Source organism: Chiloscyllium plagiosum, chromosome 2 (assembly GCF_004010195.1).
Source record: "Chiloscyllium plagiosum isolate BGI_BamShark_2017 chromosome 2, ASM401019v2, whole genome shotgun sequence".
In the NCBI taxonomy this organism is placed as follows: Eukaryota; Metazoa; Chordata; class Chondrichthyes; order Orectolobiformes; family Hemiscylliidae; genus Chiloscyllium; species Chiloscyllium plagiosum.
The window spans coordinates 42531777-42549076 of record NC_057711.1 but is presented as its reverse complement, the minus strand read 5'-3'; the positions used below and the strand labels follow the sequence as shown (position 1 = coordinate 42549076).

Below are 17300 nucleotides of genomic sequence, written 5' to 3'. Positions count from 1 at the left end.
ACTCCTCTGACATTGGGATCATCTTTCCTGCATCTACCCTACATCTAACCCTGAAGTGGTTAACCATTAAAGTCAGGTCCAGCAGCTGTGAAGCATTCAATAAGCGAATAGTCAATATTTTCTTGTATAGGGAGACTCAGCAGCACAGCAGATTTTAGGGACTGAGAGAGATTCCTGGCTTCTGGTACTGCAAATAAAGGAGGAAAAATGCTAAGGTTGCACCACTGTTTAAACAAAAGGGAAGGCATAGATCAATTAATTACAGGTCAGTTAGCCCAAACTTGGTGATGGACAAGTTTTTGAAAATCAATCTGAAAACAGTATTAATCATCGTTCAGACAGTCATAGATTAATCAAAGACATGGATGATTTTAAGAGAAGGTCATGCCTAAATAAATTGACATATTTTGAGGCAGTAACGTGGAGGGCATTAATTGTATATAATTGCTTTAATTGTATGCAGGCAGTGGACATTAGCTAGGGATTCATTTGTGCCCTCATAAGTAGAAACAGACTGAAACAGTAGGTTAGGAGGTGTAAATAAATGCTTATGAAAATGTGTAGAGGTTGATTCTAGTTTTATCAGTTATCCATTGACTTTCTGAAGTATAAGGTTGATGAAGATTTATGAGGATAGTGTCACACAGCAGACTGATCAGAGGGGTAAAAGCCCATAGGAGAAGTGTCAGGCAAAATCCAAAATTGGCTCAATGGGAAATAAAATGTAAATGTTTACATGGGCTTTTGTGACCGGAAGTTGTTTCCAATCAGGTTCTGCAGGCTCAGTCATTAGTCCCTTGCATTTTGTGGTGCATAACAATAATGTAGACTTATAAATAAAGGGCAAGATTCAGATGTTCAGAGATAATACGAAAATAACTGTGATAGGTGATTCATTAAAAAGCTGTAGACCACGGAAAGACATCAAGGAACAAGACAAGTAGGCGAATGGAAATCAATCTGGAGAAGTGTGCGGCAATGCTTTTGGGAGGGAAATGCAGCCAGGGAAAAGTCAACAAGTACAAGGGTATTGAGAATTGTAGATGAATAAAAGGGACCTGATAGTGTAAATCCACAAATTCCTAACTGTTGCAGGACAGGTAAATAAAGTGATTAAGAAGACCTATGCAATATCTTCCTTCATTAAGTAAAACATATTATAATTGCAAGAATGTTGTGCTGGAAATGTATGAAGCATTAGTTAGACCATATCTACATACTGGATGTGGTATGATGAAATTCATGTAAATAAGGAATATGTAGTGGATGAGATGACTCCAAAATTAGTAACAGAGAAAACATTAGTCTAGAATGAGCATAAGAAGCAAGAAGACTTAGACACTAAATTAGACTACTGTATTTGATCATCTATTATGTGCAGATATAAGTAAAAGAATGTTACAGTGCAACATATGCCTAATTGAAAAGCCTTCCTTCGCGATAAAAAATAAGCAGCTTCCGGGCAGTGTTTGCCAGTTAAAAGCCAGGCAATGACCATCTCCTGCAAGAATCTAACCATTACTACTTGACATACAATGGCATTATCATTGTTTAATCCCTACTACCAACATCCTGGGATGAAACATTTACCAGAAACTGAACTGGGCCAGCCATATAAATATTGTGACTAATAAGAGCAGATCAGAGACTCAGAATTCTGTGGCAAATAATTCACCTCCTGTCTCCCCAATGCCTGTCCACCATCTGCAAAGCACAATTCAAGATAGTGATGGAATACTCCTATCTAGAAGGACAAGGGCAACATATACATTGAAATACTACCATTTACAGATTTCACTTTAAGACACACAATCCTGATTTGGAATTACATTGTCCTTACTTCATTGTTGCTGAGTCTAGAATTCCCTTTCTAACAGAATTCTATGTTTCCTTAATTTCCCAGTGACTGCAGTGGTTCAAGAATCAGTTCATCACTGCTCTCTTCACGTTAATTAGGGGTGGGTGGTAAATGTTGGCTCACCCAGTGAAGCACATATCCCAGGAGCAGATGAATGAAATTCCTGTGATGTACATTGTCTTAAAACACAAGGTCAATCACTATATTCAGTTACAGTCACTATATCAGACAAAAGTTATGATGAAGAGTCTTGAAATGTTAACTCTGCTTTCTCCCCACAGACCTGCTGAGTTTCCAAATAATTTCTCATTTCTTTTCAGATCTTCAGCATCTTAGTTCTTTATTTTATTATATAAAAAAGATCTAGAAATAGTACAGAGGAGATTTTAGAGAATGCTAACTGAACTGGAGAGTTTAGTTAGAAGAAAGGTTGAATAGACAGGGGTTGTTTTCATTGTACTGAAGGGTCAATAATAAACAGGATGGATTTAAAATAATTGGCGGGAGAATAAGAAGGAAGTGAGAGTATTTTTCACATAAATAGTGTTGGACACATAGAATTCACAGTCAAAGAGTAAAAAAGCAAGAAACACTGACAAAATGCATAAAGTATTTCCTTGAAATATCATAGTCAATTGGTTTATGGATCTACAGCTGGAAAATAAGGTTAGACTGGATTGCTCTTCTTTGGCTGACATGAACAAGATGGGACAAATGGTCACCTCCTGTAAAATAAATTTCTGTAAATATATGATCAGTGGCTGGCTCTCGATTATGTAGGCAATTGGTTGATAGTAAGAGAATGTAATAGCCACAGCAGTATTTAAGAAATACAAGGATAATGTAGAATCGAGAAGGCTTGTCATTCTGCAGTTGCTGATCAGTAGAAAATATGAGAAGGCTGTTTTGTAAAGCTTCATATTAGGTTTATCCACAGACAGCATTTGTCCTCTGCACTATCCGAAAGACATGAATGCATAAACAGAGAGGGCAGTAGTAACTTCCATGCTCACTCACACTGTGCCTGAGAATTAAAGATTTCTTGAAATAGCTAGCATAGCTCTCTAACTGCAAAAGGTTCATTAACACTCTTCAGTAGTTGTGCAGTAACTGTGTCCTTGATATAAAGATTAACAGTGGTTAATCTGGACAGTAAGGGAGGAGTACATGGGTTTGAGAGTGGCCATTCCAGGGAAGATGGTCGAGTGTCAGAAAGCCAGCTTCACCTCTTCAACTTCTGCATTGACTCATGAGAGAGATGAGTATTAATCACACATTTACACTGAAGTTTCAAAACATTGCTGACTTTAACATTGAATCCAAAACTTCCTAACTGGCCAGTGAAAGCAAGACAAGGATACAGCAGCAATTGAGGAGGCTGAATCAATTGAGCAGAAACATTACAATAAATACTCAGCACTCACAGCTGTTCTCTTATCTGCATGTGGGAAAGTGCTGTGGGGAGTTCACTTTCCACTTTTCAGAGAATTTCTGACTCACAGCAGGATAGGTGGTGCTTTGGCTGCGTAAGCTTGAACCTTGGACAAAGTCTAATATACAGTGCGAACTCCCAGGAGCAGCCTGCTTTGGAGATACCTGTAGCTAAGCAGCAGATAGGGGATCAGCACAAAGAAGAGTGGCACAGGTTTGTAGCTTGCAGGAGTCACTATGTGCAGCATAACGGATTTATCAAGGGGTTAAATTTCTTTCCAAGACTGAGCAGCTGCATTCAAACAGACTCAATTATAACATCAGCTTGTGGCCAACAGCTGAAGTCTGATAACCTGCCTTCAACTGGACCTGAAGGTCACATTTTACCTGTGGCTGTCAATGTCAGTATCACCTTCAAACTGTTAGCCTGATGATCCATCAGAACCCTGCTGGATACATATATGGGATCATATAGAGTGGCCTCAGAATGTATAGGATATGTGATCGATTGCCTGTTTGCTAGGGTCAGTGATTATATTAACTTCATCTGAGATTATACTAATCAGAATGAGTGGGACTCAGGTTTAAACCTTTGGCCAGCTTTCCAAAATGTCTAGGCTGTTATTGACTGCACTGACTTGACAATCAGAGAACACCCGTGAAAAACCATGAGATTTTCTGAACCAGAGAGACTTTCACTCCATCAATGTGCAGCTGGTGCTTAGATACAGTAAAATATTTCTCCAGGTTTGCACAAGGTTTCCAGGGATCTCTGTTATGATATTTTAGTCCAGCAGGAGGCTGGAAGAACACAGCAAGCCAGGCAGCATCAGGAGGTTCCGATGTTGACGTTTTGGGTGTAACCCTTCATCAGCACTGGGGGTGGCTGTGGGAGGAGCTGCAGATAAAGGGCGTGGTGGGGCAGGGTGGCAAAGTGGGAATAGGTGAAGGCAGGTAGAGGGTGTGACCTGGTTGGTCAATGGAAGGAATGAATCCTGTTGGTGGCAAGGAGGAGTGGAATGGAGGAGGAGGGACTGGGAAGAGAGTCAGGGGTTGGGGACAGAGCTTCTTTGAAATTGGAGAACTCAATGTTGAGTCCAGCATGCTGTAGGGTGCCCAGGTGGAAAATAAGGTGTAGTCCTGCAGCAATCTCCACACCTGTTGATGCACTTAAGGAGTAGCTGTTAAGAATTTTCACTTCAAACTTGGCTAATGAAAGCTGTCAGAAACCTCAGCAATGACGCCCAACAGATGATCAGAAGTGTGATCAATCAAGCCCATCAGCATGTTAAAAGCAAATGTGATAGATTTTGAAGCATCTATCAGGACTGACCCACGAAAGTGTCCAGAATCCCTGTGGTATGATGCCCTCTGCACAGCATTGCACATTATTAAGGTGACCTGTTCAAAAGTTGCTGAGAGCTTACTTCAAGATGGAGGCACATTGTCTCTCCCACCTGCAATTGCAGGTTGCAGCTTCATCCAAGTTGGAGTGTCCCCAGTTGACCCTCAGCTTTGAGAGTCTATCTGCCATCTTTAATTGGCTACCAACTGCCAATTCAAGAAAAGTCATGATTCAGGGCCACTCTGAACATTGCGTGGAGTCAGGACCTTCATTTGACCTCAATGTGGGGGCCTCGAATCAAAATGCAGTGTTATGCCTACAGGTTCTAAGTAATAATTCTAGATCAATAACCCATTTTCACTCAACTTCCAATCAAAGGAAATAACCATTAGAGAGAGCCATTCATTTTCAGTGTCCATGAGTTTGTGATGTCAATTGTGGAACCCAGTCAAAATGTGTGGCGCTGTAAAAGCACAGCCAGTCAGGCAGCATCCGAGGAGAGTAGAGTCAATGATTCAAGCATAAGCTCTTCATCAGGAATGTGGAGGGGCCCCAAGGGGGCTGAGAGATAAATGGGAGGGGCTGAGGCTGGACGGAAAGTAGATAGGAATGCGATAGGTGGAAGAAAGTGGGGTGGGGGATGGTGATAGGTTGGAGTGGAGGGTGGGTAGGAAGATGGACAGGTAAGACAGTTCAAGAGGGCAGTGTTGAGTTGGAGGGTTGGATCTGAGATAAGGTTGGGGAAGGGGAGATGAAAAATCTGGTGAAATCAACATTGATTCCATGTGGTTGGAGGGTCCCAAGGCGAAAGATGAGACATTCTCCCTTCAGTTGTCAGGTTGCTAGAATTTGGCAGTGGAGGAGGCCCAGGACTTGCATGTCCTTGACAGAGTGAAAGAAGAAGTTGAAGTGATCAGCCGCAGGGCAGTGGGGTTGTTTGGTCCTTGTGTCCCATGGCATCCCAGTAATTGTGGAATCCATCCTATTTTAGTATAATCTGTTTCTAATGGGTTAATCAAATATTTGATTTGAATCCAATGTCAATTTAAGCGCAATGTAATTAATTTAGTATGTTAAACCAAGTCTTTTTACATACTCAGTTTTGTCTCTTTTTGTTAAAGTGTGATAGTGAGCATATCAGGTGGCAACTGATGAGCCATGCTCACCACTGAAAAAACTCAATCCGTTCCATGTCATTGAGAACGCAGTTAGTGTGAGTGAGTTTATTTGCCATTGTAGGCCTCAACATGGTATCACAAGTCACCAAAGGCTGATAGCTATTTGAAGATTGGCAGCTCTGGAACTAAAAGCTGCCAGTTGGGGATGTACTTCTCTGGGAACTCCAGTTTATTCATATTCATTCAAGGAACATGGGCTTTGCTGGCTGAGTCAGCACTTAATGTCTATTCCCAGTTGTCCTTGAGAAGACGGTGGTAGCTGTTCTTGAACTGCTGCAGTCCATCTGATGTGGGCAAACCCACAAGGTTATTAAGGAGGGAATTGACCATGTGAATGTAAAGGCACAGTAATATGCTTCCACTTCTGGATGGTAAGTGGCTTGATGGGGAAATTGCAGATGATCGAGGGAGGTAATGTTTGTGAATATGGAGCTTTGTCCTGGATGGTTTCAAGACATTTTTTATCTTCTTGTAATGGAATTTGCAGGCAGAGGAAAGTTAGTGGGGGACAGTGAAAAGAACTAGGGCTAGCTTTCAGTCACTGTCACTGACTCACATTCTCCAATGGCAGAAACATCTTACAGCTGCTTCATCAATGACCTTCTCTCCATTCGCACCATTCATGACCCTTCAGAATCTAAAACAGTCGATGCCCAAATAAACATAGAACATAACAGTGCAGTATAGGCCCTTCGGCACTCGATGTTGAGCCAACCTGTGAAACCGATCAGAAGCCCATCGAACCTACACTATTCCATTACCATCAATATATTTATCCAATGACCATTTCAATGCCCTTAAAGTTAGGGAGTCTACTACTGTTGCAGACAGGGTATTCCACGTCCTTACTATTCTGTGAGTAAAGAACCTACCTCTGATATCAACTTAAAGCTATGATCCTTGTGTTAGCTATCCCCATCCAAAGAAAAAAGCTCTCACTGTCCACCTTACCTAATCCTCTGATCATCTTGTAATATGTTCAATGCAATAAGCTCTGGACAATATCCAGGCTTGGACTGACCAGCGACAAGTAACATTCATGTTACACAGATGCCAAGCAATGACCATTTCCAATAAGAGACAAGAACATCTAACCATCACCCCCTTGGCATTCAACAGCATCATAATTATTGAATCCCCCAGTATCAATATCCTGGTGTAACCATTGAGCAGAAACTCAACTTGACTAACCATATAATACAATGGCTACAAGATCAGATCAAAGATTAGGAATCTTGTAGCGAATATCTCACCTTGTAACTTCCCAAAGTCTGTCCACCATCCTCAAGGCACAAGTCAGGACTGTGATGGAATATTCTTCACTTGCCTGGATGAGTATCAGCCTCTCAGTCTTGGTGAACATTCCAACTGGCCTTCATGCTCCTTTCTGGTTTGCACACCTTGTTAAGCCCATCAGCTTTGAACTTTTCACATTCCACTCAACTCTTATGTAACTGCACATCAAAATGATTTATCCCCTGAGCCCAATGCATGTACTTTAGTTATGCCAAACATAGTTATGCACTGTCCCTCATCAAATCTACGGTGGTGGTGTCCTTTAATAACCTCCTCCTGACTCCCACAGAGCCCCTTTCCCTCCCATGCTGGATCACCTCTCGCCCTTATATGTTGACATGCTCCCCCTCGCAACTCTTAAGGGGAGCACCTCTGCATTCCCACATACAGTCAAAGAGTCATTTAAGATGTACAGCATGGAAACAGACCCTTTCATCCAACTCATCCACGCCGACCAGATATCCCAACCCAATCTAGTCCCATCTGGCAGCAACTGGCCCATATCCCTCCAAACCCTTCCTATTCATATCCCCATCCATGCTTTTTAAATGTTGTAATCGTACTCGCCTCCACCACTTCCTCTGGCAGCTCATTCCATACCCGTACCACCCTCTGTGTGAAAAAGTTGCCCCTTAGGTCTTTTTTATATCTTTCCCCTCTCACACTAAACCAATGCCCTCTCATTCTGGACACCCCACCCCAGAGACGAGACTTTATCTTTTTATCATATCCATGCCCCTCATGATTTTATAAACCTCTATAAGGTCACCCCTCAGCCTCCGACACTCTAGGGAAAACAGCCCCAGCCTATAGCTCAAACCCTCCAACCCTGGCAACATCCTTGTAAATCTTTTCTGAACCCTTTCAAGTTTCACAACATCTTTCCAATAGGATGGAGACCAGAGTTGCACGCAATATTCCAAAAGGGCCTCTACATACTGCCTCTAATCCCCCAAATTGACTTCTAAGCATCCCCTTCACAGCGCTGGCTCTTGATAATGCTCACCACCCCTTACATTTCAATGAATAGAATCCTGGTCTGACCGTTGACACCCCACTGACAAACTTGGAGAAACAACACTAACTGATGAGTGACCAAACTCCTGACTGCTCTCTTTACAGTCCCCCTGGTAATCACTGGATTGATTGCACCAGACTGACAGGACTGATTATGGGTCACCCCCCAGACGATAGCACTATGCACCACCTAATGATGGGCTCAAACCCTGAAGGACTTGTCCAAGCCCCAGCAGTAATATTGTGTAATACCCTTGACTCTAAGCTGGTACATATTGAGTGAAGATAGTGCCCTTTGATTTGACTAAGGACTCCCCCCATTAGACTTTCAGACATGGCCATTTTGTTGAAGCACATACAGTGTGTTTGTTGGCGCATACTGCCCTGTCCTAGCAACATATCATACTTTATTATGTTCACCCTTTTAACATTTTCTTGCTGGAACAGCACAGCAGGTCAGGCAGCATCCAGGGAACAGGAGATTCGACGTTTCGGGCTGTGCTGTTCCAGCAAGAAAGTTTCAACTTTGATCTCCAGCATCTGCAGACCTCACTTTCTCCACCCTTTTAACAACCATGACAAGCTGCCTAGCTTTGTGCTGGCACTAAACAGCAAAGCAAGAAACAAATACTTTGATCCTACATGTAGTGAATGAGGTGGAAATACACAAAGTGCAAGGCAGAGATGCTGTGAACATCCAAGTAGGTGTAAGCGAGTGACCCCAAGAGAGCAAATAAGGAGGCTTGAGATGCACCCTGCTCCAGTGCATGAGATGACTGCTAGTCATGCAGTGAAATACAACCAGGCCGAATTACAATGAAATGTGTCAGTGAGTTCTAACATGCTGTATTGAAGTGGAGAACCGTATTCTGAGTGCTTTGAAGATATGCCTTGATGATTGCTGAGGCTGGTGCATGTTCGATGCTAACTTCCATGAATGAAGGATGAGAACAGTCACAGCCCATGGACTGTGCCCTGAGAAGCTGGGGACTACTTGCCAAGATGGATGTCTGGAAGAGCAAGCAACAAACTGGATCTGTCAATTACAAACTCTGACTTTATTGTCAGCCATTATCATTCTCTCATTTTTCTCTGTTACATGGGATAATAGCCGACTGGATATAAATAAGATGATTATAGGTAATAACCAGGTGTAAATGTGCAAAAGGCTGCTTTCCACTCATTAGTGAGATTCTCATATCGCCATTCAAACCAGGGGTGGAAAATCGGACCCAATGCTGAGAATCTCATTTTATCAATCTTGCAATAATTTCCAATTGAGTCATCATTTGACTACATCATTCAGGGGCTGTGAAAATTCAGCCCCATGTCTCTGAAGCATTCGTCCAGGTATCTGAATTACTGGACCAGTAACATTTCATCGTGCTCCATTTCATGAACATGAATGCTGGAAATAATGCACTTAATGGGGCATTTCAGTCCTAATGTCGACTGCAGCACATGCTAGGATGTTTGAAAGTTATTTCACATCATCACATGGTGCAAAATAACAGTGACAGAAAAATTACTTAAAACTAATGTTTAAGTTGTAGGTATAAATATGTTTCTAATATAGAATTTGTGATGCTGTATACAGTCTAATTAGTTGCAATGCAGCATCCAGGATCTTCTTCTTATGTCATTATCTATTCACAATAACAGCTAGCTCAACTCTTGTGACCGTTCCCAGTCTGGTTGTGCCATTCTGCTGCATGCAGCTTTGCTGACTGCAGACACACTACCTGGCACACTGAGTTTGTGCGTCAGCATTCTACGTTAGAAATGAATGAAAAATCAATCTGTGTGACTGCAGTGCTAGCACTGTCCACTCTAACCTAGTTTCTACATTGTCTTCTATGTTGCTTCTTCAAGTGATGCCCTCTGTTTGAAATGGTGAGTTGGTTTGTATTTTATTTCCATGTTTCAGTTCTTTTTGAAAGATAGAAGTATAATACTGCAAAGGGGTTTCTGCAGGTCTGAGCACACTCCTGATTGCAGTGCTGAGTTGTTTTCTGATACTTTTAAAACGTGTTTATTACCAAACCCCAGTTGTTTTATACCAAAATTAAACAAAGGGAACAAATGGAATTTCAAATATTATATGACTATCCCAAACTAATTCTTGAAACAGGGAAGCATTTTACTTCTCTCTACAGCCTGAATGGCTTTCTCACTGTATTTAAGGCTGTACTTGATATGTTTTGTGGTCCCAGTAATAAATGGGTCGGTGTTACTAGAAAATGCTTATGTTACCAGAACTGGATTTGAATGTAATAAGAGTTAACATTCCAGTCTTAATTTTGTATCTCTCCATTTAAATTCCACTGTGGATTAACATAATTATCACTCTGTGTATTTGACTGCAGTGTGCTCAAGACAATTTGCAGCTGCTGAAATCTCTGCTCATTTATTCATTTGTCCAAATTCCTTTGGCTTTTCCTACAGTGAAGTGAATTTCTGCAGCCACAATGATGACTTCACTGCTGTTACTTGCTTTGCTGTCCGTCTGCTGGGCTGATTCTCAATTTAATCTGAACTCTACAGAGTCAAAATACTTCAGGACAGTCTACATTGCAGGTAAGACACATAACCAGGATAAGATAGGGAATATATTTCTAGCTTTGTTAATTAGTGTGAATGAATTGTTACATTACGGTAGTCCATTAATCTAGTGTAAATTTGCTTATAAGGTTAAAAGGAAAAGACATAAGTTTAATTTATTATGCATATGTTTGAATAGTATTTTGATATTCACGTCTTTCCATAGCTCCAGGACTATGGGCCAAGTACGAGAAAATGGGATTAGTGTCATCAAATGTTTGAGTGGGCTCAATGGGCTGAATGGCCTCCTGTGTTATAAAAATCTGAGTATATGTTGCCAATTAATGTATTCTAAAATGTGTATTAAGTACAATTTCATGAAGTTATTGAAACAGTTGGTCATTATTCTTTTCATATTTATATTCTGTAACTATTTTCACTCATGCCTGATAATTATTCCACTCATATAACAAACAGCAGGTACCAAGCAGAGCTCTCCCATCTCATTCTTCACTGACATATTCCCTGGCAAATCAATATAGCACTTCCCTTCCCCACAGCAGTCTCTCAGTTTCTGGTAGTTGCTAACCTCTCTTACCAGCTGTTGTTTCTTTGCCTTCTGTGAATGTTTCCTGAATAATAGAATCTGTGGCCTTGAAATTACACACCTCTTGGAGCCAAAGAACATGTAGGACTTTCAGCAGAATGTTATACCAATTCGTGCTGTGTGTACCACTGCATTACCTATCTTAGAAGCATCTGAAAGTGTTTCATATCGAGAATGACTTGCTCTGAATTTCACTAACTGTTGTCTAATGGGCAGCAGGTGACTCATTTACACAAATGCTTTCATGCAAAATGATATGATAACAAGGTTGCATATGGTATTAGTTGAGAGATTAATATTGACATTTATTATGGGAATCACTTGTTTCACTTTGAATGATGTTCTCCAGTCATTGCCATTTACCTGAACCAGTGGAATCATGGCCTCACAAACGATGGTGCCTCAGGTACAAAGCAGTGCCATGAATCCTCATTTTATGTATTCCGGATTTGACTGCTCGTTTTGAAATTTCACCTTAATTGAAATTATAAAACCGAATACTAAGACACATCACCTTTGCAAAATGAACTCAAAGTCGAAAACCATCAATTTGTTGTTCATAGGAATCTGCAAACATTACATGGAAACCCATTGATAAACAAATACAGCAACCTTGTAAGAAACATTCCAAATAAATCTAAGTGGTTTTCAGCATCAACTGACAGGCTTGAGAAAACATTAGCAGTTACTGTTTAATAAATAGCAAGCAATGTTTCTATATTGCTTTTTTTTTGCTCTCTTTTTATTTAGCTTTCTTGACTTTGTTCCCTTTTTTTATCAGTCCTATTGAATTAAATTTCCTTATCTTGTGCCACCTATATTTTTCTGGTGGAAAAGCCATGATCCAGCATTTATACGGAGTCAAGAAAGGAGAAAGCAACTAGCTGCAGATTAATAAAATCAGAAATAAAAACAGAACATGCTGAAAATACTCACCAGATCAGACTACATCTGTGGAGCGTAAAACAGAGTTAACGTATTAGACTTAATGTCGGTGATGAGGATCTCTCCTGCTGAATGAAGATTTGGTGGTCCTTCATTTTGGGGAAAGTCAAAACATAAAGTACTACTCAGGCATGTAACTGGACATCAGCTAGCTTTCTCAGGATTAAGAACCCTGGGCAGGACTCCTGTTTACTGAGAAACTTTCTGTTGCCATTATAGCACCCATCTGAGGCTAAGGATCATGGCAGGATCCTAGTCCACAGGTAAGTCCTGGTGGGAGGGGAATCACCAGTTGACTGGTGACAACAGCAGGGATGGCGCGCAGTTGCCTCACTCCAGAATCCCATGATCAGGCACTGAGTGCATTTAAATGAGGCGGCCCTCACCGCAGCCCATAGGCAACCTCACAGAATTTGCTTGTCATGCTCCTTGCATGGCAAGATCCCATACCAGTGGATATCAGTGGAGGCAGGATGGGGTGCTTAATCATGTTCCTATGAATTGGCCATGGAAGAGTCTCAATTAGGGATAGGGCAGATATATAATCTACAGGCCTTCCTGGTGGAAGCGAGATAGTGGTGGAAGTGAGTACAACTTTCTCATTTAAGAAACATTTAATCAGATACATGTTTGGAATAGGCATAGAGGGATATGGACTAAACACAGGAAACGGGAACCAATTCAATTGTGAAAACTGGGTGGGGGTATGGACAAGTTGCGCCGAAGGGACTGCTTCCATGCTGTCGACCTCTATGAACCAAATTTAGTTGAAGACAAATTCACCCAACTTACCGTTCAATTAAATGCCCTCACCACAACAGTGTACTCTCCCAGAGGAGGGACAAGTAGTTCCCTCCAACATCTCAGGCCAGCAACCTTTTTATCAAAGCTGAAAGATTAACTCTGTTTTTCTCTCTACGGATGTAACCTGACTTAGTGAGTGTTTCCAACATTGCTTCTATTTCAGGTTTCCAGCAAGTGTAGTATTTTGCTTTTATATTAATAACATCAGACAAGGTGAAAAGCCATCCCCTGCATTGGTGGCATGATGGCTCAGTGGTTAGAACAGCTGCCTCACAACACCAGGGACACAGGTTCGATTCCAGCCTCAAGCGACTGTCTATGTGGATTTTGCACATTCGCCCTGTGTCTGTGTGGGTTTCCCCCCAAAGATGTGCAGGTTATGTGAATTGGCCATGCTAAATTGCCCATAGTGTCCAGGGATGTGCAGGCTAGGTGGATAAGCCATGGGAAAGATAGGGTTACAGCGATAAGGTGGGGTGTTAGTCTGGATTGGGCAATTGGTGTGAACTCAATGGGCTGGATGGTCTACTTCCACACTGTAGGGATTCTACGCACTTGCAGTATATCAAGATTTAAGTTACATTAACATTCTTGGTATCTAAAGATTTGCAGCTAACCGGAGCAACAGTGACCAGCCATTTCAAACTGTTTGAAAGGCAGCTGCAATCACATTCCAACATCTAAATAACCCAACCATTACAGCTAACATTACTAATGTCCTTCCCTTTCTTGCTATTGGCAGCTTTAAATCCTCCATGGGCAACATCTACAATATTTGACAGTTTGTAATTAATGATATATTGAAAGCAAGTACTAACTGCTATCAACTAGGTCAAGTCCTCCTGTGAGAAACAATAGAGAAGAAAAAAAACAGCTTTTATTTTATATTTGGCCTTTCAACAGTGCAAGGAGTTATTAATTCCACTTGTGTATCATTGCAAGCCACCGTCTATAAAGATACAATCATAAGGATTACACCCAGTCAACAACCAAATGGATCGCAGTCAGTTTACAATTCATTAACAATTCACATAACATTTTCATTTTGTGATTATTGTGTTTAATAGTAGTGAAGGGGGACTTCTGTTGGAACAAAATTTTCATGATTTCATGTGGCACAAATCTCCACTCAGATGACTCTTGTAATGCTCAAGAGAAGACAATTAGGGGCATATCCATGTGAAAAGTATCATAAAGCAACATACAAACAATGAACAAGAACCGAGAGTAGGCCATTCAGACCTCCAAGTCTGCTCTGTCATTTTGATTTTAATCTCAACTCAACATTCCTGCATATCCCCAATAGCATATCATTCCCTTAGCAATCAGCAATCTATCTGCCTCTAACTTAAGTTTATTGGGATCCTCAAATAACACTCTTGTTGTGTGTCTCTCACTGTGTCTCACACCTGTACACCCACACCATGGGTGCTGGGGGAAAATAAGCTCTACCGCAGTTAGGCGGTAGTGTGGGGGTTTATTTAAAAAAAACACTCTTGTTGTTTGGATCTGTCTTGGGGCACTTTACTATATGTTGAATAACATATATAAAAATCTGCCACATGCTATAAAGCATTTTCAGGGATAGAAAAGCGAGCCATTCCATTTATGAAACACAGGGCAGGAAACCGTTGAAGAAGATAATTGAGAGAAGCAAAAGTAGGCTCTTGCAGGCCTTCAGTGTGTTTGCTTGTTCACATGGCGTGTGTGGTATAACATCATTCAAAAGCAATAAGACATAGCTGTCATTAAAAGTTACATGCAACAATCAGGGATGAAGGGCTTTTGCCGGAAACGTCGATTTTCCTGCTCCTCGGATGCTGCCTGAACTGCTGTGCGGTTTCCAGCATCTGCAGTCCTTGTTTTTACCTAAGCCTATTGGTTTGTAGTTCTTACAACAAAACTGGTGCAATGATGGAATATCATCCTCAAACTTCAGGTAAGAAAAATCTTAAAAAGACATGTGCGACAATGGAATACACCTTCACAAGGACAATTAGGGATTGGTGATAATTGCTGACCTTGCCAGTGAAGCCTTCATCCAATGAACATCCATGAAAAGAAATTCCCAATTAAAATGTTATAAGTTCTCCTAAAATGTCTTTTGGTGCATCTTGGTTTTGAAATTCTCAGAATGTTATGCGATGTCGTCAGAATGATATATGAACTTACAAAATAATTTCTCCTGATGACTGCAAGTTTCCTTTCTGAATCCAAAATGTCATCTTCATTCCTTGCTGCAAGATTGTATCCAAACAATGTTACCATGCATCAACTATACACCAACTAATGCTAGCACATTAACATGCTCAGTGCAGAGCCCTGTATATGAGTGCACAGAAAAGAGGAGGCATGGTGACAATACAGCAGTAAGCATCTTTTTATTTATGCAATTTGAATTAAATGTTAAATTATGTATAAACTGAAGGTATAATATCATGGCACCTAGCAATGCTGTATGAACCACCTCATGCACAGCTCTAATTGTTACATTACACTGGAAGAGACAGATGTTATTCTTGGCTTTGAGTTCTGCTGCAGTGTTTCTCCAGACTGATACTGATGGGAATGATTCATATACTTCTGCAGATGGCTCCCCACTGATTGGTCTGTAATTACTCAGGGATCTGACACTCACCCAACTCTGGTACAAATAAAAATAGGAGACAAAGTGAACAGAGTATGGGTGTGACTGCATTGTGGGACATATTGTCTGTAACAATTTAATAATAAGTTATGTACAACAAAGAAACAGGGTGACTTTGTTTCAGTTGAACTTCACAAAGACATTTTGATCTTGACATTCACAATTTCTCGTCACAATTCCAGAAACAAATTCCAGAGAAATAGCATAAGTGGCTGAAATTGACTGTTACTATGGGAGACCAGCAGAAATGCTGTTGAATATTAGTACTTTTATGTTACAATGTGGCTAATGCATATTAGGGGTAAGACATCTATTTGTTGCATCCTCAATTATGCAAGAGATACTCCCAATCCAGTGGCTATTTTTCCATTTAAATCAAACCCTCCTAAATGATGAGTGTTCTTTGAAAGTCTAATTTATCTTTGAAATAATGGTCTATGCTTGAACTTACAGAAAACCTTTCATTAGGCGATGTCAAGGCACATGCAGCATATTTTGCAAACGTTGTTTGTACTATACAATTTAATGTAGTGTCCAATTTAATGTTGCTGAGAAACTGTGCCATAGTAGTTTACACATTGGCAGTGATGTTTATTAAATCACTCAACATGCATACAGCATTGCTATCTGCCTCAGTTCTTAGATATGATTTCTTTATCTGGATATTTTTATTCGGGCCTAAAACCTTTACTAAGTTGAGTGGTACTGGAAAAGCACAGCAAGTCAGGCAGCATCCGAGGAACAGGAAGATTGACATTTCGGGAAAAAGCCCTTCATCAGGACTCCAGGGTGGAGAGATACATGGGAGGGGGGTGGCTGGGGGAAAGTTGGGGGAGGGGAAATGAGGAAACTGGTGAACTCCACATTGATGCCCTGGGGTTGAAATGTTCTGAGGCAGAAGATGAGGTGCTCTTCCTCCAGGCGTCGGGTGGTGAGGGAGTGGCGATAGAGGAGGCTCAGGACCTGCATGTCCTCGGCAGAGTGGGAGGGGGAGTTGAAATGTTGGGCCACAGGGCGGTGTGGTTGATTGGTGCGTGTGTCCCAGAGATGTTCCCTAAAGCGCTCTGCTAGGAGGCGTCCAGTCTCCCCAATGTAGAGGAGAACGCAACGGGAGCAACGGATACAATAAATGACATTGGTGGAAGTGCAGGTGAAACTTTGATGGATGTGGAAGGCTCTTTTGGGGCCTTGGATGGAAGTGAGGGGGGAGGTGTGGACGCACGTTTTGAAATTCCGGTGGTGGCAGGGGAAGGTGCCAGTAGGGAAGGGTGGGTTGTTGGCAGGCTTTTTCCTGCTCCTCGAATGCTGCCTGACCGACTGTGCTTTTCCAGCACCACTCTAATCTAGACTCTGATTTCCAGCATCTGCAGTCCTCACTTTTGCCTACCTTTATTAAGTAGTCCACAGAAATTAGCAAACAAAGCTCTCACCTCCATGGTTCCATCACACCATTCTTGATCAGCTTCGTAATGGGAAAATGGATTTCCTTGACATTTCTCATTCCATTGCACTAACATTCACAGAGGTTGGGCAAAAAATCTTATTAATGTGTTATTTTTTAAAAGGTTTTTCTTTTTCTCATTTCTTCCTGAGACATTGGGTGGAATTTCATTGCTCCCATCAAGGGGTCA

General features: G+C 41.3%; 1 protein-coding gene across 4 annotated transcripts in view; it reads left to right on the top strand.

Annotated features, from left to right (window-relative positions):
- Positions 1–17300, top strand: part of LOC122559186 (hyaluronan and proteoglycan link protein 1-like) — a 125208-nt gene that overhangs the window by 44919 nt on the left and 62989 nt on the right. For 3 of the 4 annotated variants that reach the window (XM_043708575.1, XM_043708586.1, XM_043708581.1), the window contains exon 2: positions 10571–10702. In XM_043708575.1, coding sequence (XP_043564510.1) covers positions 10594–10702 — 109 coding nt within the window. In that variant the 5' untranslated portion in view covers positions 10571–10593. Of the gene's footprint in view, positions 1–9895; positions 10019–10570; positions 10703–17300 lie in introns of those variants that run through there. The other variant, XM_043708568.1, reaches the window with a different exon arrangement.